The sequence below is a fragment of the Armigeres subalbatus genome, chromosome 1 (assembly GCF_024139115.2).
Source record: "Armigeres subalbatus isolate Guangzhou_Male chromosome 1, GZ_Asu_2, whole genome shotgun sequence".
Lineage (NCBI taxonomy): Eukaryota > Metazoa > Arthropoda > Insecta > Diptera > Culicidae > Armigeres > Armigeres subalbatus.
The window spans coordinates 243359662-243385718 of record NC_085139.1 but is presented as its reverse complement, the minus strand read 5'-3'; the positions used below and the strand labels follow the sequence as shown (position 1 = coordinate 243385718).

General features: G+C 36.5%; 1 protein-coding gene and 3 long non-coding RNA genes across 5 annotated transcripts in view; 3 read left to right on the top strand and 1 right to left on the bottom strand.

The window, feature by feature from the left end:
- The first annotated feature begins 3926 nt into the window (after nucleotides 1–3926).
- Nucleotides 3927–4347, top strand: LOC134212223 (uncharacterized). Its single transcript, XR_009979223.1, has 3 exons — nucleotides 3927–3992; nucleotides 4085–4177; nucleotides 4243–4347. It is a non-coding gene; the product is annotated as an uncharacterized LOC134212223 (long non-coding RNA).
- A 3942-nt stretch (nucleotides 4348–8289) lies between these two features.
- Nucleotides 8290–9091, bottom strand: LOC134212216 (uncharacterized). 2 transcript variants are annotated; one of them, XR_009979218.1, is made up of 3 exons: nucleotides 8738–9091; nucleotides 8565–8678; nucleotides 8290–8501 (listed from the first exon to the last, which is right to left on the bottom strand). It is a non-coding gene; the product is annotated as an uncharacterized LOC134212216 (long non-coding RNA). The 2 variants fall into 2 exon arrangements; XR_009979221.1 differs by having other exon boundaries at nucleotides 8569–8678.
- A 4531-nt stretch (nucleotides 9092–13622) lies between these two features.
- On the top strand, nucleotides 13623–18289 carry LOC134212212 (uncharacterized). Its single transcript, XR_009979217.1, has 3 exons — nucleotides 13623–13862; nucleotides 13918–14092; nucleotides 17977–18289. It is a non-coding gene; the product is annotated as an uncharacterized LOC134212212 (long non-coding RNA).
- Nucleotides 18290–22194: 3905 nt separating this feature from the next.
- Nucleotides 22195–26057, top strand: part of LOC134212200 (BTB/POZ domain-containing protein 6-like) — a 30844-nt gene continuing 26981 nt past the window's right edge. Inside the window, exon 1 of the mRNA XM_062689849.1 lies at nucleotides 22195–22453. Coding sequence (XP_062545833.1) covers nucleotides 22341–22453 — 113 coding nt within the window. The 5' untranslated portion in view covers nucleotides 22195–22340. The remainder of the gene's footprint in view (nucleotides 22454–26057) is intronic.

Here is a 26057-nt window from a genome sequence, read left to right as displayed (position 1 = left end):
TCAATTTATTGACGATGTTCTTACTTTTATGTTATGTTATATGCATGGTTCAGTGGCGTAGGTTTGAACTTGAAGATAAAGCTTTCAGAAGAAAAAATTTGTTCGAAGCCTTCTGAATAAAACAAAATGTTCAGAAAACCCTCCCCAGACCAATTTTCTGGCTACGTCACTGGCATGATGACTTAAGTTTTGATGATTATTGTATTGGAGATTCACTTGCCATAAACTAATGCTAAATTCAGATTAGGCAAGTGAATTTAATAAGTCGTTTGCGAAGTGAATATGTGTGCAACAAGTTATTGTTGAAGAATATGAATATTCGCTTAATTATGCATGATCCTCTGTACTATCCACCTAAAACTGGCCTCCTTTTGCAAAATTTGAGTAATTTTCATTCAAGGTCCTATGTGAATTTGATTTGAGTATAATGTCCAATATAACAGGTCCCATCTGATTGATCAAATGCAAAAGGTCCAAAGTAACAAAAGTGTCTTAAAATCCAAGAAAAATTACCTGAACTAGAAAACCATTACTTTTATTCAGTTCTACGACTATTATTTTGGCTGACAACGATTTAAAAATTGTTGAACGAAGTTGGAATTTTAATTCAGATTTATTTTATTCTACCAAATTGTGCATCCCATTTTTCTCAGATCATTGTAGACGTTAGGTAGGACCATTTGAAATGTGTATCTAGATTTACATTTTACAAGGAACATTTGCGAAAATGAAATGAAATGATGATGATGATGACGAAATGATGATGGTTTACATGCAAATTTACCAAAACAAAGACCGAGCCCTCCACTCAAAATTTCGATCAGCTGTTCGAATCTGTCTCATAAAATGGCTTATACTGCATTCGAACGAGCTCCCATAAGAAGTCGTGCAAATTACGTCACCTTTTCCTGTTTAAATTTTCCATCATCTACTAATACACTTGCATTTGGTCTTTTTCCTCACCTTTTAGTCATTTGGTCCCTTTGGCCCACACATAAAGATGAGTGACGTTTGGGACACGCACACTAATGCAAATCAATACCAAATTTTCAAAACGACTTATCTGCTTTCGTAAACAAAGATTCAAACGTCGATTCGACGAATCGTGCCAACACCATCAATAGGTAGCAGAAACCTTCCCCTACGTGTTGATGGTGTTGGTTTGCGTGGGAGATCTATCATGGGCCAAACACAATGGGTACGTTTACGTGCGTTTTGACAGTTTTCCCATTGAAAAAACGCACGCAAACGTATCCATTGTGTTTGGCCCATCAGATTCGTCAAATCGACGTATACCCTCCCCCTCCCCGACTTGCCCTGCAGTATCCCCACCTTAAGGCCACCCAGGTAACCATAAGCATTAAAATAAGCCATACGTGCGACTATAAGGCTACCACAGAGCTAACAAACTTCATACTGGCTCTATAATAGCCCTATATAGCCGAAAAGGCGAAATAAAGTGCTAATGGTTACCTGGGCAGTATCGACTTAAAAAGTAGAGAGGTTACGGAATTTTGTTCAATATTATCAAGAGGAATTTTGACAACTGATCTGCATGGAGCAAATTGTCACCTTTACTTACGGAATAATCGAGCAGAATATTTTTCCAAAAGTAAAGCGACAGCTCCCATTACTTTGCGTGGGAACCTTACAAATGTCAATTTTGTTTTGTTCTTTTCATGTGGATATGTACTGCTGTAAGAATTTTGTTTCGATTTTTTACTTTTCCGATTCAGTGAACGGAATTTAACATGTGATTGAGATAGAAAAGAAATTTCTTTTGAACACGATACCAACCTTTATCCGGACATCACTAATTCAACGGTTATATGAAATGTTTGAAGCTAAGTACGCCTTTTTTTCTAGTTAGGGCGCTTTTTTGTTTGGGGCTCTCTATGAACTAAACCACGATGACGTCACGCGTCGATTTTCAGTAAGAAGAAAACCTCACCTGAGGGCAAAGTTTACAAAAAAAGAACATTAACGTGAACATCCGGTGAACTAAAAGCTCCGAATTTACTCAAAAGTTCATCGGCCCGCAGCGGATGTCATTTTTTCGAGCGAAAAGAAGAAGAATCGTGAACAAAGAAGACGCTCGTGGTTAAGTCCATGGGGCGAAACCCCATTAAAAAGCAGCTAAACGTCAGAATGTGATGTCATAAACACGTTGACGTTCTGTTTCCGTGTTTGGCGGGATCGATATTTTCTGGCGCGTAAAATTTTGCTTTGTTCAATACAAAAAGTAAACAACATTAACGCTGGTCAAAACGCCCCGATGAGCGAACGGCATTCGCTAGTAAGCCATTTTATAGAAAGCTCAAATGACAGGAGACCAAATACTAATATTTAAATTTTACAAGGAACATTTGCGAAAATGAAATGAAATGATGATGATGATGACGAAATAATGATAGTTTACATGCAAATTGACCAAAACAAAGACCGAGCCGTCCACTCAAAATTTCGATCAGCTCACGATGGGGTAGCTAGAACAAATGGCTGGCCAAAACACCATTCTCGTTTTTTGAACTTTTGCATGGTATTACATTTTTAGAATATTCTTTGATATTATCTTCATTATGTGTCATTGAAATTTTTACGTTTGATCCTTATTAGTATTAATGATAACCTATCAAAAATCATGGTAATTTGATGGTTTTTAGCGTGCCGTAAGACAAAGATCGGTTACCGCTGGTGACAAACCTAAACAACACATATAATGTTAGGTTTAGGGCCGATGCCCACGTAGCGTTTTTTCAAGCTGCGTGCACGCCGCGTCCACGCAAGGTACCCAGTATAGATAGTAGAATCTATAGATGAGCGAAAGCATGGCTGAGTCGATTTTTTTGCCCGTGCACACGCGCATATGACGTCACAGCCCTTAACGTTTCCATTGAAATCATGACGTCATGCTCGTTTGGAGACACGTTTGACAGTTCGTTTGGAGACAGTGGATTTATCTTCGCTCATCTATATACACTACACAGAAAGAAAGAATATTGTTTTACTAAATATGTTTTACTTTGCTTTTGAAAAGTGCTTTATTTTCATCAAAATAAAAGTAAAACTGTTCAATACCAAAGTGTATTTTGTGATCTGAAAGTATTTTTTTCTAGCTCTAAATGTAAATTTGAAAATTCATATTTTCAACATAAAAACTTTAGAATTGTCAAATCACAAAATTGGCACAAAAACATCAGATCGGAACACGCACCGAAAAGAAATAGATACGTTTCTTTTAAAATCAATAGATTCTCGGTTTTAACACTTTTTACATTTTATGGCGCAAAATACTTTTAACTGTAATACAAAGTATTCTGATATTTTGTTAAATTACCTTCTAATTCTTTATTCTAAACAAAAATGGAAATCCGCATTTTTTGTAAGGGTAGTTGCGGTAATATTTTTTTATACTTAAATTACGGGAACTTTTCTCACAGTGTCCCCTTTTCCATCAACACCACCAAAAACATCAGCCATCAAAACATTTCGGTCGCTTTGACGCTGGTTTCAAGAGGATCTCGGTGTTCCTGCGGATATTCCTATAGACGAATCCAAGTAAAAATAAGAAGAAGACACACGACGGTGTTAACTTTGACAGATCCTACAGCGCAGCATAGGAAGATCATTTTAAAATGCTTATAATAAATTCTAGACAAATTGTAATTAAAATCTGATTGATGTATGATACGGAAAAAGTTCCGAAGTTTATGATAGATACATTTTTGGAAAATATACAAAAAATGAGATAAGCTTCCAAATAAGTACCTGAGAACTTTTTCCGTATCGTACATCAATCAGATTTTAATTACAATTTGTCTAGAATTTATTATAAGCATTTTAAAATGATCTTCCTATGCTGCGCTGTAGGATCTGTCAAAGTTAACACCGTCGTGTGTCTTCTTCTTATTTTTACTTGGATTCGTCTATTAACAACGGTACATGGATCTTCGCCGTAGATTAGAGATCAACCAACGGAATCAGAAAAACAGGTTCGTTTAGTAAAATACTCTATTATATAGATACTATAGAAAAAGTCGTGAATAGTGTCTGATACTTGGTCTGATGGATGTTTTTATTACAGAATCACTTCGCCGACAAGGAGACGGAGTGGAAAGCAACGTAGAATACACCCGCCTACACGAATTTGTTGATGTAACGGAGAAATGGTGAACAGGTTTGTTTAGCAAACTAATATTCTGATATACTTAAATATTTAGCTTGATAATCATTTTTCTACAGAATCGTAATGCCGATGACGGAACGGTCGAGGACGGCGGACTGCCGATGGGGGAGCATTTTAAGATCACTAAAGGTGGCCTGCCCTGAAGTGAATATTTATGAATATTGTAAAATAATGCGAGAAACAATGAAATAAAATTTGTTAAAATAGAAAGAGCATGATTGATGAAGGACAAGCCGGGGGGTAGAGAGTGGGGGTGAATGGTAGGAAGGGTTTTCTCTTTTGGTCCAGTGAAAGTTGAATTTCTAAATAAAAGTATTCTACTCTCGTTTCACCATTTCGATTTGACAGTTCTACAATGTGTTTTGAATGTTCAAACTTTTAATTTGATAGTGACGAACAACTTTTTATTAGAGGGTTAGCGGACTCTTGTTATGAACATACAATACTCTCTACGAAAAAGAACCAACGCAACTTTTTATTTTAACCAATGGTTTTTTCAATATCACCAATGATATTTCTTTGTGTGTATCTATAGTACCCAGCATCAAATGTAGTCGTGCACACGGTTACGTGTGCATTACTCCATTTGACGCTGGGTACCTTGCGTGAACGCGGCGAGCACGCAGCGTAGAAGACCGCTACGTGGACATCGGCCCTTATAGCACCGACAAACCGACGGGCCTCTCTGATTCCAAAATTGGCAAAAAAAATTACAATCATTTTACTCCGAGTGTAGTAACTCGTTCTGTCATATACTGCACTCCAAATAATCTAAACGTTGTTTCCACCTGAATTTTCAGGTACATTTTACGTGCACACGTAGCTGCAAATGCTTCAGAAAATTCAGGTGAAACTTACGTGTCCGGTGAATCCTATCCAAAACTCAGGTAGAACTTACCTGATTTTCACGTAGAATGAGAATTCTATCAAAAAATCAGGTGAAAGTTACGTGAATTTCAGGTGGAAAAAAATCTACGTACTTTTTCAGGTGGAAACAACGTGCAGATTTTTTTGGGTGTGACATTAACGTTCTTTTGATAGAAAAAGTTGAGCAAAATGCGCGCAATCCACCAGCTGGTCGACGTAAACATTATATGCACGTTTCAAACAATCTACACAGCAATGAGGATAAAAATAACCATAAGAAATAGAAAATTTTGTTCGATGCTTAAATCGACATTTAAGCCTTTACGATCATTACACACATTTTTGAAAATCGAATGTTTTTCATTTGGCTAACAAATCCTATCATAAAACTCTTGATATTTATAATATCGAATATTGATTATTACGTGGAAGCTGATGAAATAAATTAAAGAGTGCATGACCAAATTTGCCCGCACATTTGTGAGAGCTGTTGTGTAATCCATCGCACAGATGGAGCTAGGTAATGAAAGGAGAGTAATTACCAAGAAATTTGAAGAACTGTATATGGGAAGGCACGTCGGTTTGTCGGTGTTTATAGTACACAAAACATCATTTATGAACTGCCCCAGGACTTCCATGAGTTGAAATAAATTTTATTTAACATTAAGGTATTTTTCATAAACAAAAATAACATGGAGTTTTGACATTTTTAACAAACTTCATTATTGAAAAAGTGGAAGTACTCCCTCGTATTCCGCTACGAGATTGAATACACATGCAAATATAGGCTTTAGTCTTTCTATTGCAGGTTAAAGATCACCCGCACTCGTCCGCAAGCGTATTTGCGAGTATCTTTAAAATAGGTTGTTTTCATACTTTTCGCCATTGTTTTCAACAGTATATTGGCACATAATTTCCGCAGATAGCTTTTACTGACTTTCGAAGCATTTGACACATAGACATGATTGAATACAATAGTAACATACTCTTTTTTTGTTATTCATTCGTTCATTTGGTAGGCTCAAATGCTGTCGGGCGTTACGGAGCCGATTTAATAAAAACTTTTTAATACAATTTTGTAACCTAACGCTCAGATATTAATGTTAGTTTGGGGCATCTGCTGCTCATTTGAATCTCTACATAGCATTGCACATGCTCCATTATCTTTCGTCTCCTTCCCACTAACCAATCTTATGAAAAATCAAAATAACAATTGTATTGAATTAGACGATTGCATTGACAACACATATGTAAATCTCGATATAACTCGATAACTAGTTGAAATAATGTAGACATGTTGGAGCATAGACATAAGATGGGGTAGGGTATAAAATAGGCAGGTGCCGCTTCAAGCTAAATAGAAACACTGAAGAATGCAAAAAAACAAGCAACAAAAGAGAATAGCGATAAGTCTTTGTCCTCATCTGCAGAGGATAAAGACAATGTTGCGTTCCATTTTATCTGCAACAATCATGGAGAGGTAATTGTTGTAAACTTTTCAAAATGCGATAACTTGTATATTTCAGAAGTATACAAATAACGTTAACAGGTTAAGTTTATGTCTAAACATTGATAACTGATACTTATTTAACAACGCCGAAAACCAACTACTTCTTTAAATGCGCGGCAGGCGATCATTGTCCTATTCTGTTGCAGTTTGGGACAAATGCTTATTGCGAGTTGAGTATGTCCCAATATTTACAAGAGAGGACAATGTTGTTGTCATTGGCAATGTTGTTGTTTTGCATACCCTGGTCTTAAGTGAAGTAACCACTTGAGGCAACCTTGTAATCAGGACCAAAACAGGAAATTTACCGAATTGTCATCGTCCCGAATCCATAGAAAGAAACATTTCCTCTCCAAAAATAATCGATCCCGTGTTTTGTAAACAAGATGGTTTAAGCAAAAGTTTATGAACAACCCATAAGTGTATAAAAACAATAGCCCGACTTTTGTTTAATCAATTTCGAAGTTTCCGATGTAACTGATGTTATGCGTGCACACTTAAAATAAATCGCAGATTTCTGTGAAATTTCACCGAAATCTCAACAGCAGAACTGTTCGGTAAAATTTTCACAGATTTTTGGTGGTTTTGACAGTTGAACAAAGGAAAATACCGCAGAAAATCGGTGAAATAATTACCGAACGGATCTGCTGTTGAGATTTCGGTGAATTGAAGCAAATTCACCGAAATCTGTGAAATGATTTAAGTGTGTGAGTAATAACCCCAGTAACATTTTGGTTTTATGCTGGTTTTATGGTAGCCATGAAGAGCACATTATGGTCATAAAACAAAAAATGTTGCTGGGGAAGTGTTGGTTACGGTACGGTCTGGGAAGCTTTCGCTGCTAAAAATATAATAAGCTTGTGAAATAGGAGTTGAAAATTTAAAGTTTTGTTTTGCATCGATTAATGTTTACCATTCTGTAATTGGCCCTTATAAAATGCCACGCGTGATTTTTCATTTTTCACGTTTCCCACGCAAAATAAGGACAAAAGCGAGTAAACAAATAAACTGTCATGGAGCTGTCGCTTCTGTATCATTTTATAATAGCTTTGTTCAATTTTTGAACATATCAAGAAATATAATTTATCACTGGTAGGTGAATTTGCACCTGTAAAAATGTTCGAAAATCGATTGTTACTATGTTTTTTGCATCTGCACGTTCTTTCCACCTGAAAAAATACGTAGATTTTTCCACTTGAAATTCACGTAACTTTTACCTGATTTTCCGATAGAAATTTCATTCTACGTGAAAATCAGGTAAGTTCTACCTGAGTTTTGGATAGAATTCACCGGACACGTAAGTTTCACCTGAATTTTCTGAAGCATTTGCAGCTACGTGTGCACGTGAAATGTACCTGAAAATTCAGGTGGAAACAACGTTTAGATTATTTGGAGTGTACCATCACGGAGAAAAAAATATAGTAACTTCAAACAAAATTAAGTTTGCTTCAAACATAATTTTAGTTTGAATTTGGCACAAACAAGCATTGGGTTTAACTCAACCATACATGCTGGTTGAAACAAACTAGAATGTTAGGTGACCGCTTCTACGCTTTTCAATTTTAATTCAACGAAAGTTTGTTTGAAACAACCAAAATATTTGTTGTTTCATTTGACAGCCATGAAAACAACTAATAATTTTGGTTGTTTCAAATTGAGAGATGTAGTTTGATATAAACAAATGACAATTTGATTCAAAATTGTTTATTTGGTTGAAACAAACAAATTGATAGCAGGTTTTCCATCCACCTTTTTTGTTTATATTTTCCTTTTAATTCTTGAAAAGCTTTTTTTTTATTTTAATTTACATAGATTCAATTTATTATTATCCTTCAAATTAATTTAGATACATCTATGATCGAATATGTATAATCTTCTGGTGCCGCGATGACCTGATGTTTCGAAGAATAATTAATGCTCGCTTGTGTTGTATGTTTTGAACTGTAAAATAGTGAAATAAAATATTGTTGCATGCTCTTTTAAACAGCTCGAAGTATTTCCTACCTACCGTTGTATATATGAAGCAAAATCTGTTTCTCGTCATAGTGTACGAGTTTCCCCAAAACCGCGAATACGATGCACACACTGTCATGGTGATTGGTGATATGTAGTCGGGTCCTGAAATCTAGGGTAATTAACATGAGCAGAACTAATTATTACAAAACATATTTTCTTACCTAACAAGTTATCGAATAAATAAAAAATCTGGAACTTAATTAAAAATAATCTCAGACGATTTTGCTTTGATGGCGTCTTTTGACACTGAAAGTATAACTGACTTTGTTAAATATAATAAATTAGGCCAACGAAAACAACCCACATATTGTTTTAAATAACCTACAATTTTATTTGTAACAACAATAATATTTGTTTGAAGCAAACAAAGTTTGCTTTGTAGCAACAATATTTTATAGATTGTTTAAAACTGAAATCGCTGGTTGATTTAACCATCAATGCGATTTAGTAACAACAAAAGTTTAGTTCGAAACAACCAAAAAGTTAGTTTGAATTTCAACCAACGATATGGTTGTTTCAACCTAGAAGCCTTTTCCTCCGTGTATAAAACGCCGAAATATAATTTTGGCCAGGATTTTGGTCGAGGGGTGCGACACATCCAGATTGACGATTCGATGCTTTTTGATATCTACACCCAAAATAATCGTCACGTCATATCTACGTGAAAATATACGTGGATTTTTTCCACAGCACTTTTCACGTAAAAATTAAGAGACTCAAAGGTACAGGAACTCAATTCCACTCAATCGGATGTCACCAGCGTTTCACATGAAGGCTACGTGACTGCTCCATGGATTTGACGGTTGATTTGAAATTTATTTCATTGTTTTTTTGCTGCAGCAAATAAGAAAAATGAAAAATAAAAGTCTTTCCTAATTTTTATTAAAGAACTAAGAGCGGAAATGTACATATTGAAAATATATATAATGTATAGATGAATAATTACGTCTGGCAGATTTCCTTAATTGTAAAAGCTGTTAAACCCTTGATGGCCAGAAACCGGAGGAGAACGCCCAGAAAGTGAGCGAAAACGTGCGGGTTTAAGTTCGCTGATTTCACCATGATTCGATAATTTGCTGCAAACGTATATGAATGCATTATTGTGGTACATATAAAAAGATATAGGAAATAAATTGTACTAACCTTATGAGCAATTGATTTCTGGGCAAGTGGGACTTATTTTCACACAACGACAACACTGACCTGTGAGGTGTTGCTATGAAAGATTCTGACAGCTGAGTGAGTTCTCATCCAGTGTTTCAATGACATGAAATTCACGTACATCGTATAGTTTATATTCGTGAATTTTATGAACATTTCATTCAAATTTTACGCTACACCGCTGCATTTTATATGCGTCAGATAAAATTAGTGGTGTTTGTGAAATTTATCGGTTACGTGATTTTTCATGTAAAGTTAACGGGTAGATTATTTTGCGTGTAGCACTTTATTAGATATCTATGAGATTTTTTAGATCAGTGTATTTTTATTAGATTTCTTTTGCTTCTATTCGCTGTGATATTTTTTTTCAACGTGTCCAAAGGATGCGCGGAGATGGCGAGGATAGCTGAGGATGAATAATAAACATCAGAGATTTTTATGTTTATTTTTCAGTCATCTCAGTCAGGTCAAGCAGTTCGTTCATATCGTCGTTGCGTAGCTTTGATCTTCACGAAATAAGCTTTTTTTTTGCGGAATCGATGTCCCCATTTCCCCCAGTATTACCGAAAAGTACCGTTCCGGAAGCAGGGACAGTGTTGTGCGAGTCGCGAGGTACATATCTGCGTCAACACTGTCAACTGATCCTAATTGTTCAGGAGAAGTTCAGTTCCTGTCCCGACATTACATCAATAAATTCAATTCGCTTCGCCAAATATTGCTCATGCGCGTCGGAACGATTTATTTTACGGTAAATTTTTCCGGAATTCTGTAGGGATTCTTTCGCGACTTCTGGACTTCCTTCATGAATTTTGCAGGGATTCCTTTGGCAATCTTGAAGGGATTCATTTGAGAACATTGGAAATTCGGAATGAACTCTTTCGGGAATCCTGGAAAGATTCCTTTGGGAGCTCTGAAGAGAATTCTGGAAGGATTTATTCGGGAATTCTTGAGATTCCTTCTTGAGTTTTGTAAGAATTTCTTCAGGAGTCCTGAAAAGATTCATTCGGAACTTGAAGAAAAATTCCTTCTTCAGCTCTGGAGATTTTTTTTCGAGTGTCCTGAAGGGATTATTTTGGGAATCATGGAAAATTTCTTTCGGGAATCATGGAAAATTTCTTTCGGGAATTCTGGAAGGATTTCTTTAGAAATCCTGCTGAGTTTCCTTCTGGACCCAACGAGGGATTCTTTCGGATACCATGAATCAATTCTGGAGGAAAAAGGATTTCTTTTGAAGTAATGGAGGAATTCTTGCAGGAAGCTAGGAGGAATTCCTTCGGCAATACTAGAGAGATTCCTACGGAAATCCTGGTTCATTCCTGGAGGGATTCCTTTAGGAATCCCAAAGGGTCTCCTTTGGCAGTATTGTAGGAATTTCTTCGGGAATCTTGAAGGGATTCATTCGAGGACCCTGAAGGGATACCTTTGGGAATCAAGGAGAAATTCCAACCGGAATATTGAAAGGATTCCTTTGGAAATCCTGGTAGCATTCCTTCAAGGAAATTTGGAGGAATTCCTTAAGGAATCTTGAAGAGACTCATTTGGGAAGTTTAGATGGATTGCTTCGGGAATAAGGAATGATCTCTTTTGGGAGTCCTGGATGGACTTATTCACATAATTCTGGAGAGATTTATTCTTGAGTTCTGCAGCGATTTCTTCGGGAGTGTACTTGGGCTCGGATGTCACCCGATAACGATACCAACAGAGAAACTCGGAGGCGCATCATGGCAGGAAACCGTACGCACTTTGGGCTCCGCGAAACGCTCCGATGGAATAGAGTTCGCCGCCGTACCAAACTGACTATCTACAAAACGCCCATAAGACCGGTAGTCTTCTACGGATATGAGACCTGGACAAAACTCGTGGAGGATCAACGCACACTTGGAGTTTACGAGTGGAAAGTGTTGCGTATGGTGAGGTGCAGATGGAAGACGGTACACGGCGAATGAAACACGAGTTGCAACAGCAACAGCGGTGAGCCGAGCACGTTGCCAGAATGTAGGACAATAATCCGGTGAAAATGGTTCTCGACACCCATCCGACGGGCTTAAGAAGTCCAGATGCGCAACGATCAAGGTGGAAGACGATTTGCGGACCCTCCGCAGACTTCGTGGTTGGCGAATGTACATAAATGCACTGCGGAGACGATTATATGGGAAGGTAGTTTCGGAAAAGTGAGGAGTAAGGAGGGAGAGGTACTTTTTAGAAAACAAACAATTGAGTGCAGCTTACATTACCCGTGCTTCCCAAACTTCTCATCCGAAATACTTTGGAACTAACAGGGCTGGCTGGAGGTGAATCTCCTTATGCCAATATAAGGACTGCTGTTATTGATGTTGATATTTCCCAACGATATGCCACCGTTGAAGATTGCTCGTCTTGGAGACCTCTGTGTGTTTGAGGATCATCTGTCCTACTACTCTATGGACAACTCCAGCATTACCTTACGGCATTCGTGCAAGCAGGATGCGGATGTGCTCGAACGCTCTTCGAGCACATTCAGCACATCCGCATCCTGCTTGCTGGGTATCTGCCCTTCAATAAATAATTTACACCGTTTCTTTGTGCCATCAATGCTACCGCTCCCTATACTACTCTGCTTCTAAAATCATTCTCACGTTCTTCCACATCCAGAAACTAATCTTCGTCCGCACTCAGCATCGCTTTGTCTTCATCTGAACGTGATAAAATCCGGAAATTCCCCAACTGTGTCGGTGCCGTGCCGTAGCAGAGCGGCCTAGACACGAAATCGTTTTACTAAGTTTCGTGCCCGAACTACCGCAGTTACTAAGCCACCATCTTCCGCTGAGCCAGATTTTGACCCAATATTTCCAATCACTTTTCCGTGTCAGTCAATCGCAAATTCCGTTCTTTGAACATAGGCGATTCCATCGCAAAAGTAGCTAAAGTTCCCCTTTCCGTTTCCTACCGATTGTTCGGCATTGTCCTCCATATTTCGGCTATCATTCGCCTGACCATCTCCGAATTCTGCAGTCTTTCGCGGTGTTTCCGAAAACGGAAACTATCGATTACCTTTTTCACAGGGCTCGCTCGTATGTTGATGATTTTAGGCGTCTGCGTCTGTCCTCCTTCTATCAATTTATCCCCATTTTTCTCATCTATCTGCCGCGTCCTGATTCACCTCTTTCTCAACGACCTCCTTATCGAAGTTAATATTCAGCGAATTGCTCATCCTGTTCCAGTATCAGCGATCTGTTCAGAAACAGCGCTCTCCGGCCGCCGGTGTTTGTGGTAATTGGCGTTGATGATAGGGGTCTGAGCGTTCCCACGGCGTACACCGAAATTGGACTTGAACTGAGCGACCGGTTAGATAAATTTAACCAACTGAACGAACTCCTCTGTCGGTATATCGTCGATGTTCTTCCGTTGAAAGCTGAGAAGTTTGTAAACTCCCATTCGGTTTGACGAAGGCGCGCAGCTGCCATCTAGTGGAGACGGACGTGTGCGTGAAATCACTGTATTTCAACATGGTGAAGATAGGAAATATATTTTAAATTGCTTTTAAAATGTTTTTAAAACTGATTTACCAAAAGATTTTAAATACGTAGCATTAGAAATTTGGAAAACTACATGTTTGACTACTTATCAATACATGTTTTTTTAATCAAAATAATTCAACTTTAGTGTTGCTAATCTGAAAGTAAAAGAAATTTCTAACTCGAAAAATCTAACTATTTCCGGCTAAAATGCGTTTTAACGGTTTAACAAGAATTTTAAAATTGACGTCCTATATGCCTTGCCGGGTGAAATAAAAAAGCATCACCCAACCCCCATTTTGTTTTCTCGCTGCCGTCAAGGCGAATGGGAGATGATCATTTCGGTGACCGGAAAAATCCGAAAATTCCAAGTGGTGGGAACTGATTTTTTTTTTTTTTTTCTTCTCCTAATTTTGGCACAGACCTGTTGATCCATATTTTGCCAAGGTGTCAAGTGATGTTATTTAAAATGACAGTTTACGACGCGAAACAAAAATTGGTTTTCTTCGCAAGAATTGTTCAAAAATATTCTGAACAGGTCTAGTAGTCTTTCTATTGTTGAATCAGTGTAGATTTTTATTTAAATTGTGTCAAATGCTCGCGATTTTAACGTATTCAAACATTTACTCTGGTCTCCTCCAAAAAGCCGGCAATCTGAGCGTATTCATCACATCTTTTATTTTTAGGATGTCGTATAGTAAACATTTGTTACTGAGTATGGGGTACTTCCTCCTTACAGACGACAGTTTAGAGCAATCGAAGAGTATATGGAAAAGGTCCTCTTTAACCTGGCAAGATTCACATAAGTCTGACCTAATAAGATTCCACTTCGCTAGCCGATCCTTTGTAGCTGTATGAAAGGTGCGTATTCTTCCTAAAGTAATTATTTGATATGTTGGTAAATCTATATTTCTAAACCAAGGTTCTAGTTGTATTTTTGGCATTATCTTAAAGTGTTCCTTTCCCTTGTCTTGAGATGTTTCTACGTATTCCTCATTCCATTCTGTTGCTATTTCTTTTTTAAAACCCAAAAGGCAGTCACTGATAGTGAGGCGATAGTTTTCTATTTCTAATCTATTTATCCCTAATTTTGCTGCTCTGTCTGCTCTATCGTTCCCCACTATGTCTATGTGCCCTGGAATCCACTGTATTATCACTTCCTGTATATTATTTAAATGTAATATGGTGTAAAGGTGATTAATTAGGTAGTTATCTTTCTGTCTATTATTATGTAACATACTGCAACTACTTTGTGAATCTGTGAAAATAACGATTTTGAATTCATTCATACTGATTGCGTATTTTATTGCTTCTATAATTCCAACTAGTTCTGCGTTCATTATGGTAAAGTTTTGGTTCAATCTGTAGCTAAATGATGACTTGGTTTGATGATCATAAATTCCATACCCTACTCCGTCTGAGGTTTTTGACCCATCTGTAAATATTTGATAGTGTTGCTGGTATTTTTCATTAATTAGCTGTAGAACTATTGATTTTTGAATTTCTTTTGGGGTGTTATTTTGTTTATTGAAGTTATTTTAGAAATTATTATTATGTTATTTAGTGGAGGTGTATTTATTGGGTTTTGATTAAGATTGCATTGAAGTATGTGGTGGTTGTTTATTGACGCTATTTTAAGAAGGTAACTTGTGAATTTCGGCATTTCATCTGAAGTAATCAGTTCATTGAGATTTGTAGTAATGGGGCTATTATTATAGTATAGATTTTTAAGTATTTCTTTCATTGCTAGATATTGCGCTCTATATTTGAATGGTAATTCACCTGTTTCTGCATATAGTATATGGTTTGGAGTTGATTGTAAATATCTAAATGCGGTTCTCAAAGACAAATTCTGGACTTTCTCTATTTTTTGAAGATCTGTTTTACATGCTGCTGAGTATATCGTAATTCCATAATCCAGTTGTGATCTAACTATTGCTTTATTTATGTTGCCTAATGTTGTTGGATGAGTTCCTCCTTTTTTTCTGCTAAGCATTTTGAGAATATTGATTTTTTTTTTGCCTTGTTAGTCGTTTCCGTTATGTGTTTTTAAAATTTAGTTTCTTGTCTATCCACATTCCTAAGTATTTATGGAAATATTTAATTTCTACTAGACTATTGTTTATCTTGATGGGTAAGTTATCAGGGATATTATTATTAAAACAAATAGCTGCTGATTTACTGGGATTAACTGTTAGTTCTAGATTATGCAAAGCTGTATAAACTAAATTCAAATCGTTATTCATGTTATTTATGGCTGTTGACAAGTTTATGTGTTTAATAAATAATGCAAAGTCGTCTGCAAATTGTATGAGAACTCCTTCTGTGACTATTTCATGGATTGAGCTTGTGTAGATGTTAAAAGTATGGGAGATAGGGGCATCCTTGAGGAAGCCCTTTATTTGTTGTTCTTTCTATTATTGTACCGTCGTTCATAGTTATTTTAACCGTTCTTTCTCTAAGGTAATAGTAACACCAATCTATTATTTCGTCTGGGATTTTTTCTGTTTTAGGATATGTAGAAGCTTTTCGATGTTTACACTGTCAAATGCTTTTGATAAATCTAAGAATGTACATATTGAATATTCCTTTTCATTTCTCCTTCATTGATTTTAGTTATTAACATATGTACACAGTTGATTGCGGAGGTTTTTTGGTTGAAACCAAAAGATAGTTGCGGAATTAGTTCGTTCAATTTTAAGAAAGTTACAAGTTGTTTTTGTAGGAGATGTTTATTGTTTTAAGGAACACTGGAAGTAAACAAATTGGTCGATAGGAATTTGAATTATTTTCATCTTTGTCTGGTTTCAAAATAGCTATTGTTTTAATTTCAAGCCAACTTTTGGGAATTACTTTTGAAGATGCTACTGAATTGCACATGTCTGTTATTTTAATTATTAAGTTTAAATTTATTTGTTTCAAGAAATAATACGAAATGTTATCTGGTCCTGGAGCTGAAGTTTCCTTTTTTGTTTTAATTATGGATTGAATTTCTTTTAAAGTTATTCGATTTGTAACTATTGGGTTAGAAGGGGTAAAATTGATATCATTAATTTTAGTGGGAAAGTTTAAGTCCATGAAACTTGTAGCTAGTTTTTTATCATTTAAAAGTTTAATATTATTTTTTTTCGGGAAACCTCCACTTATCATTTTTACTGTCGTCCAGAGTTGTTTTAAGTTCATGTCTGGGGTGAGACTGTCTGTTAATTCTCTGTATGATTTTCGCTTTTCTTTTCGAATTGCAGCTTTCATTATCGTTCTTGCTTTTTGAAAAAGGAGAAAATTTTCTAACGTCAAATTATCAAAGTATTTTTTTAGTTTTCGTTTTTATCCTCGTATAATTTTTAATTTCAGTATTCCACCAGTGTTTTGGTCTTTTAGTATTGGATGGTTTAAATTTAGCTTTGTTTATGTTTTCTATAAAATTGTACTTAATTGTTCCGGGTTTTCTATTTCTTCTGGTTTAATCTGGTTCAAATATTCTATTGCTTTCTTTTGTTTATTTGGATTAAGTTGTATTTGTATTTTTTGCCTGGTCTATCAACTCGAAAAGTATAACCCTATGTTCACCGCATATTTCTTCGTCTAAAACTGACCATTCTATTTTTGGTGCTATATTGGAAGATACTATTGTTAAGTCTAATGCTGATTGTGTAGAATTAGGGGATCTGATCGTTGTAGGATTTCCATCGTTCATTACTATCAGATTTGTGTTTTCTAGTATTTGAGCTAACATTTCTCCCCGAGGGCATGATTTATTTAAATTATTCCATGTGGGGTGATGTGAGTTAAAATCTCCTGCCAAAATAGTTGTAACATTTGATTTGTCTATCAAATCTATCAGATTTAGTAAAGAGGGCTTTAACTGACTATTTCCTATGGATGGTGGAGTATAAACTGAGATGATCATGAGTGTATCTTTCGTATTGATTGTTTTTATTGCTATTGCTTCGATGGGGTGTATTTGTTATAATGAAATCACTGAGTAAGCAATCTCGTTACTGATCAACAATCCTACTCCTCCATATCCCTTATCTCTGCATTTTTAACGAATTTATATCCAGTAAAATTAAAACTTTCATCAGATTTAATCCAAATTTCTGATAGTATAGCTATGTCTATTTTATGTTGTTGTAAAAGGTTTGTTAAAAGTGAACGGTTTACTGCTGGTCTTAAGCTATTAATGTTATTTTGTAAAATGGTTAAATTCCTGACAGGATCCATTAATGTTTATTTGGTTGAGTTATTCGGGGTTAATGCTTGGTTTAAGAGATGTTGGGTTCACTTGTGTTGGGTTGGGATCAGTACTCGGTTTCAGAAATTCCGGGTTTATTATTTCATTGAGTTGTTCGCTGATATTTTTAAGTACTTGGACATTGTTTGTTTTTGTTGGTTTGTCTGTATTTATGGCAACATCGATCTGCCCTGCGATTTGTTTTATTTTACTTATTAGTTTGTTCATATTCAGTTGTTTTACTAGTTCCATTTTAAGTGAATTCACGATTTTCTCAAGTTCGGATTTGGTAATGTATTTTTCTGTTGGGTTTTCATGAGTGTTCTTTCCTGACCAGTTAATTTCTGCTTGAATATTTTCCTTATTGCTGTCAATTGGGGAAATCTTCGTTCGATTGTAGTCTTATTTCTGTTTGTGTTTGTCTTGGATATCTTTTTCTGCTTCACTGAATGTTAATTTGTTGTATGCCATTGATTTATTTATATTGTCCTGTCTGAATCTTTCTTTGCAGTTGACATCAAAAGCTTTATGCGACCCTGCACAGTGAAAGCATCTTACATCAAGTGATGTACAGGTGTTTCCCTCATGCTCTGGATTCGCACAGACATAACATCTCGTTTGCCCTGACTTGCAAGCTTTAACTCTGTGGCCGTATCTGAGACATCTCAAGCAGTATTTCAAAGGAAAAATGAACACATCTACAACCCTAGGAATACCAAAAATGGACACTTCTTTGGGCAATTTTTCACCTTCTGCGAATATTTTCACACTGTAGGTTGGTACTAATTTCCCTTTTACCATTTTCTGAATCCTTTCTACCTTAGTGATCTTACACACTTAAATCATTTCACAGATTTCGGTGAATTTTGCTTAAATTCACCGAAATCTCACCAGCAGATTTGTTCGGTAATTATTTCACCAAATTTTTGGCGATTTTTCAACTGTCAGAGCCACCGAAAATCTGTAAAATTATTCACCGAACAGTTCTGCTTTTGAGATTTCGGTGAAATTTCACAGAAATCTGCGATTTATTTTAAGTGTGTAACCCTCTCTGATTCAAGCTTTTCGAATATCTCTTCATCTGGTAAGCTCGGTGGAATGTCCCTAACTACGCCGATGGTTTGCTTGAACATGCTTGGTACATAAATTCTGTATTTAAAGGTTTCCGTTAGAATTTTGAATTAATCAAGTTTTCTGCGTGTCTTGGGTTCGAGAAAGTTATCTTGTATCGGTTTTTCCTGCTGTCTTCAATTCCGTGTAGTTAGTGATTTTGATGCTATGGAGGGTGCGGGCTATTTCCATAATATGAATGTGCTTGCTTTCCTCTGTTGGTTCAATGAAAAAGGTTTTGAATGTCTTATTCTGTTCCCAATCATGTTCAAGAAAACCATCGCGTTCCCTGTACTTGTCTCCTGTGTCCTTTTCGATTTCACTTTGGTTTTGCTGGGTTCGCCATCTTGTTTTTCCCTGTCTTTATCCTTTCTCCTTTTCTTCTTTTCTTTTTCTGATCATCCTCACTTTCGCTACTCATTTTCCTACGTTGGGTGGTTAACCCTTCGCAAGCTGATTCGTATCCTGTACCTGAGTCTAGCTCCTTATCTTTGCCGTCTGGAAGGTTCGAGGGCCTTCCACACTCTTCATGTTCCGACATCCAACGAGGTTTTGCAACCTCGTGGTTTGGTGATTCCTACTACAAACGCCAGCCCCACGGAGGGCGCCTGAGAAACGGAATCTTAAAAAAAAACTTACCAAGTCGAATCTACACTGTAACCACAATCCTTCAACTACTGACTATTCAATCAATTTCCAAACGCACTGTATTGAAAACAACCAATTTATTTGAGGTTATACAATTTTTCCTCTTACTTAACGGACGCGCACTTGAAACCTGCAAAAACTTTTCAACTGTACTCGCCGAGAGTTGATCGGAGAATGCGTGGGAACTGATTGTCGAATGTTTATTTTTATTTTTTTGACAGCTGTAAAGACACTGATGCAAAAGAACACGGGCGATTGATGATGATGCTCTGCGATGCCCAGGGGTGTGCTAAGATGCGAGAGGATTTCAGAGGATACGAGAAGATTATACACGGATAAAAATAAAAAAGCTAAAAAGATTAAATTCTAATCTAAAACCATATTCGATCTATCCACTCATTGCTTTGCATAATTCTGCAAAAATCTATGAATGATTATTTTTAGTTTAATCCTTGGAATGATTATACCTTTTTTATCTAATAGAGATTATTACTTGTTTTTTCGGTCAAAAGATTTTCTCTTCACGAAACAAAACAAAGACGTGTCAACCTCGGTTTCAACATTAAAAAGTAGCATGAGGGATTTTCACATATTCATTATTTATTTATGCCTAATCAAAACTGTTAATAATTTAACTTTTTGGTTATTCCACCACGAATTACCGAAGCGGGAGCGATTTTCCGGCGAAAATCTTATTTTCGGGCTCTTTCGAATGTACGGATGAAACAATTCCATTGCCGCACCTCGTGCCTCGCCTTGTGTCGCACGATGTGGTATTCGCCATTATTTTTGTTGATTGCTTAGCGGGGTCTGAATGGTGAATCAATTAATATCTGTAGAATAAATAAACTGATCAGTATTTCGATGAAAAAAAACAGTGGGAGTAAAAACTCACCTCAATGTACCAGGTGGAACAAAATAAATCTGCGAAAAAGTTTCCCGAAATTCCTGTTGTCTGCAAAATATTCACTATTACGATGGCCAAAGGCGTTGATGATTACGTCGGGTAGCGAGCAGCATTCACTTTCAAAAACGTTTTAAAATGTCGGCTAATATTCGTATAACATAGTGAAAGATTATTGGCAGCTGCCATTTTCAAAGCGAAATCTGTTCACCAAGTCACGAGATTAAAAATGAATATCTGAAAAGCAAATAAAAGGTTATATTCTGACAAATTATTTGGAAATATTAATTTATAAGCATTTGAAACATTAAAATTTGGAAAAGTTTTTTCATGAATAAATAATAAGCTATTTAGCTTTTTAATTTTTATCCGTGTAGACGAATCCAAGTAAAAAAAGAAGAAGACACACGACGGTGTTAACTTTGACAGATCCTACAGCGCAGCATAGGGAGATCATTTTAAAATGCTTATAATAAATTCTAGACAAATTGTAATTAAAATCTGATTGATGTATGATACGGAAAAAGTTCCGAACTGTATGATAGATACATTTTGGAAAATATTAAAAAATTGAGATAAGCTTCTAGATATGTAATTCAGAACTTTTTCCGTACCGTACATCAATCAGATTTTAATTACAATTTGTCTATAATTTATTATAAGCATTTTAAAATGATCTTCCTATGCTGCGCTGTAGGATCTGTCAAAGTTAACACCGTCGTGTGTCTTCTTCTTATTTTTACTTGGATTCGTCTATTGAAGATAGTCACAAATAAAATAAAAGATATGTGCGATGTAAAGAAGCTTTATGAGGATGTGTTAGGATATCGTTGAAATTGGCAAAATCTAGATGTGTCGCACCCCTCGATTTTGGTCTAGTTACCACCGACAAACCGACGTGCCTTCCCATATACAGTTCTTCAAATTTCTTGGTAATTACTCTCCTTTCATTACCTAGCTCCATCTGTGCGATGGTTTACACAACAGCTCTCACAAATGTGCGGGAAAATTTGGTCATGCACTCTTTAATTTATTTCATCAGCTTCCACGTAATAATCAATATTCGATATTATAAATATCAAGAGTTTTATTATAGGATTTGTTAGCCAAATGAAAAACATTCGATTTTGTGGAATGTGTGTAATGATCGTAAAGGCTTAAATGTCGATTTAAGCATCGAAAAAGATTTTCTATTTCTTGGTTATTTTTATCCTCATCGCTGTGTAGATTGTTTGAAACGTGCATATAATGTTTACGTCGACCAGCTGGTGGATTGCGCGCATTTTGCTCAACTTTTTCTATCAAAAGAACGTTAATGTCAGTATATGACAGAACGAGTTACTACACTCGGAGTAAAACGATTGTAATTTTTTTTGCCAATTTTGGAATCAGAGAGGCCCGTCGGTTTGTCGGTGTAGTTACCCCTTAGTGCAGCTGTTCGAATCGGTCTCATAAAATGGCTTGTTGGGGTGAGATTGTGCCCCAATCAGAGTAATGACACACTGGTGCACGTAAAAAAATAACCTTATATGTTATGGCAAAAAACCATTCGAAAATACTTATACTCTTTATTATGCTACCTTATGAATGATCCCATATAAAAAAACTAATAACATTCATAAGTTAATGAAAAGTATAAGTTTCCGAATGTATGTGACTAATGCGATGTATAAGTTTTTTCTTATACATTTCATTAAGCGCCTGCTTCGGCAAAAAAGTATTAGAAATATTAATAATAAACAACATTAAATTTTTTACGTGTGGTATAAGTACCATGGTACAAGAATCTTGAAATAAGTACCATATCAATTATTGTCTTTATTAAAGATAGCCTTGTAATAATTTTCTTGTCCTCTTGTACCATGTTACAAGTACCACAGGTGTGTCCTTAGTATTAGCGAACGATCACCGCATACCATTTCATATTTGATACTTTTTCCGGCCTACCGAATACTAAATACCGATTTTTCTACAGTCAAGCTATACCGATTTATCAAAAATAAACTGGCCACACTGCGGCGCGACGCGACGGACGCGACCGCAAGGCGCGAACGATCATTCAAAATCAAACTTAAACGAATGAAACTTTCATCGTTGATCAGTGTTGAGTGTTGTATCGTGTCGTTAGTATCACATCACTTTGCCGTGAAACCTTTTGCCAGGTTTTTGCATTCCCGAGCGTTCTTGCAGCTTTCAGGATAGTGTAAAAATTCATGATAAGTCTTGGTGCCACGATGGATATTCAAAAAAGTGAGCCAATTTCGGATAATTCGCCACCGAATGGTAATCCAAACGTTTTCGGCTCCAGTACCGCCACCAAATCAAGGTTAGTTTTTTAAATTAGGCTACATGGTGAGAATTCTTAAGAAAGTGCCTAATATTTTGTATTTTTCACTCAAATCGGGAAACCAAAATTAAGTAATGTTTTCTTCCCGGTTAAAATCGTGTACTTATTAATGGGTACTTTTTCTTTACTATTTTCCTCATGAATATCAATTTTGCCTTAGTGCATAATGTAAAGCATAATGAATCATATTCTAGAGTTAATATTCCTACAATACTTTTTGAAAATTTGGTAGAATGCTTCAAAGCGGAAAGTGTATCGTGGAGGTCCAATTTTCCTAACGGTTTGAACCGATGTGCTTCGGAAGCACATCGGGTTTGAACGTAATCAAAATGTGATACTTCCATAGGCGTCAACTTTGGGGGGCGAGGCACTTTTTGCCCCCTCAATAATTATCTAAGGCTTTGGTCAGATTCGTGAACCAAAATCGAATTAAACTTAAAAGTGACAGTTCAAAAATTTCCCAATAACCCTGCTCGCTGAGCAAGATTACTTTTGACAAACATTGAATCATTTTTAATAGATCCCCATAAAACATCCTACCGACTTTTCCCCCGATTTAGTCGGTTTTCGTCGGTTGGATCGGCCTACTTTGTAACCGACTAATCGGTTGTTTGTTGCACAGACGCTTATGGGAGCTTTACAGGGGCGTTTAGCGATTAAACAATACATTAAATCGGTCAACCAAATCAACGGATTTAAAGCAATTTAGTTGGCATATTAATCGGTTAATGTAATTTAGCACGAAAAAGCAATTAAACCGACGAAATCGAACGATCAAGTTCTAGAGAATCGCATGATTAGTCAACTAATTCAATTAAATAATAAAATATAGCCGACGAAATCGGTTGATTAATCAACTGATTCAGATTAATAATAAAATATAGCAGACTAAATCGGATGATGAAAAGAAAGTTAATTGGTCGATTAGTTATTATATTCTAATAAATAGTAGACGTTTCCCGATGAAATCGGTTGTTTTTGATCTACTAAAATAAGTAATAAAACGGAGGATTAAAACGGAAAACAAACACAACCCGATGAAATAGGGTGATATATTTTTATTAAATAGATCGATTTTGAATTACTACACCGGTGGTCGAGTGGTACTGCAGGGTAGGAGCTGTCTAACTTTCCAGTATGCCTGGATTCGATAACATCGTCAGAAAAATGTGCCAGAACCCAGAACAGTGGAGAGCGGTCCCAAGGCGTCGTCCAGAATTGCCGACATCCTACAACGAAGTTGGCGAATAGAGCAGCAGCAGGCAGCCTTTACGGATAGCGGATCATGAGTACTCCGCCGCGGAAGTCGAGAATATATATGTCGATAATGAATGGGATCGCCAGCGCCAGCTACCGCGCGTAGCCTCAGAACATGACGAAATGGCCGGTTTCGGAGGAGTTCCCTCTTCTCGTTGGAATAGGTTAGATCCGCCATCGGGGGCTATTCGAGTCGTTCGCGATCACGACCGGGGCGGAGCTAAATGGCTCAACGATTAAGGTGAGAGCTGAAAGGCTCAAGGCAATCAAAACTCGGTTATCGGGTAGGCTGGGCCCACCGCCGGGGACCAGCTGAGTAGATCGTGGCGTGCGAATACACCGGCTCCGGATCGTCGGGGCACGTTCCATTGAACCGGAAGGTATCTCCACCCCGAATCCTTGGTGACCTCGGCACTCGTCCGGTCACCCGTTGAGACGGGTCTTCTTCCAGCCTTCCACGGATGCGGGTCGTCGGGGGAGCTTCCGCCACCGGGGGACTCCTCGTCGGAGTAGCTCTGAATAGCTTGCGAGTACGTTTTTGTTCACGCCTGTGTTCGCGTACAACGAAAAACAAACGCAAATAAGAAAAGTAGATTTATTAGGTAATACAAACATTAAAAACTATAATACACACGACAATTCACAATATTATTTTTGAAGAAAACATTTAACTTTAACTTACATATATATACAGAAAACTGGTCATGACTAGTCCATTATCATCATATTGATTCTGTCCGAAGATCGAATGGCTTCGAAAATTGTTCCATTCAGCTCCCATAATCTAGCAGAGATTTATTTACGAGTTTCTAGAATCAAAAACTGTTTTTTTTATTGCGAGTTTAAAGAGGTTTTCAGCCTGAGATAAAAATTGTTTTTTTTAGCCATAGCTTCAGAGCTCATGATGCGGCTAATTTACCGCAGGAAACAATAGGAAAGGATGTATTTTGACCATATCCGCTATTCCCATTGTCCGCTCCGGCTAATTTTAGGAAATAAGATTTCCCGTCGAAACTTGTTGCGAATTAAGGATTGGTGCCGAAAAAATGGGCATGCATACATACATATACACACATACATGCACTCACTCATACCTGCCATCGTATTGTACTAAATTTTGCAACTTACGTGATAGATATTCACACTTTAACTAATGTTTATAATTTTGTTTTATGCAATAATATCAACTGCTTTATAAGTAAACAAAACGCTAAACAGCAAATGTAATCTATCAATCAATATCCCGATTAAATCTGCTATATAAACACTACTTGATCGATCGAATGATACGTCGATCGAAATAATGCCTAAGAGCCACCCGACTAAATATATTATCCATACCAATCATTTAGTCGGCACCAGATTTAGTTGGCAGCAGCGATGCCAGATTGCTTCAACATCAATTCCGTAGATTCGCTCAAAATTTTTGCCTTGCCCTATTTCTGCGTTCCTCCACTATCGTAGTATACAAAACATTACACGACTGATCTCTAACTTTTCTTACTGCATATAAATTAAATAACAACAAGACCACTAACCGTCAAAATTTATAGTTACTGGTTTTGTTATATCCGTACTTTTATGATAAACCAAGAAGAAATAGATTCAAGGCATAGTGCCCTATACACACACTTCAACACTCGCCGTAATGGCAGTTGCTATACATATTTTTGTCAGTAACTGTGTCCAATGCTGATACAACCGTTTTTGCATTTTATTTATTGAGCTCCGTTAAAAATTTCAACATAGAATCAGTTTAATATTATAGACTTTTTATTTTTCAAAACATTTCAATCTATTAAGCTGTAGCGCTGGCGGTGCCATAGTTGTGGTAATGTTGGTTCACCAACAATTTTGACGTAATTAGTTTATTCATAATTTGGCGTCAGCAGTAAAGAACTGTAAGGTCAGAACTAGTCCAGTACAGAAAAACAAGTAAAACAAAACCCTATTTTGACATTGAAATTAAGATAGCAAACCAAGAAAATCCTCAAAATATCGAAATTACAATCCATACATTACCAAACTTCTATTTATTAAATTTCAAGGAATTTCTGGAGCAACTCCTAGATTAAATAGTATTAAATAGTATCCATAATTCTATGGAAAGTCTGTTTGACATTTTTTGTAAATACTTTAAACAATTCTATGGGAACAATTATCCATGAATTAATTTGGTAAGTCATCCAAAACATTCTTTTTTGAAATTCCTTCAGAAATCCTCTAGATATTCCATCAAAAACTATTCCAAAAATTCATTTTAAATTTCCAACAGGATTTCTTTTGGACAATCCTTCGCAAATATTCAGAAACTTTTTCGAAACCT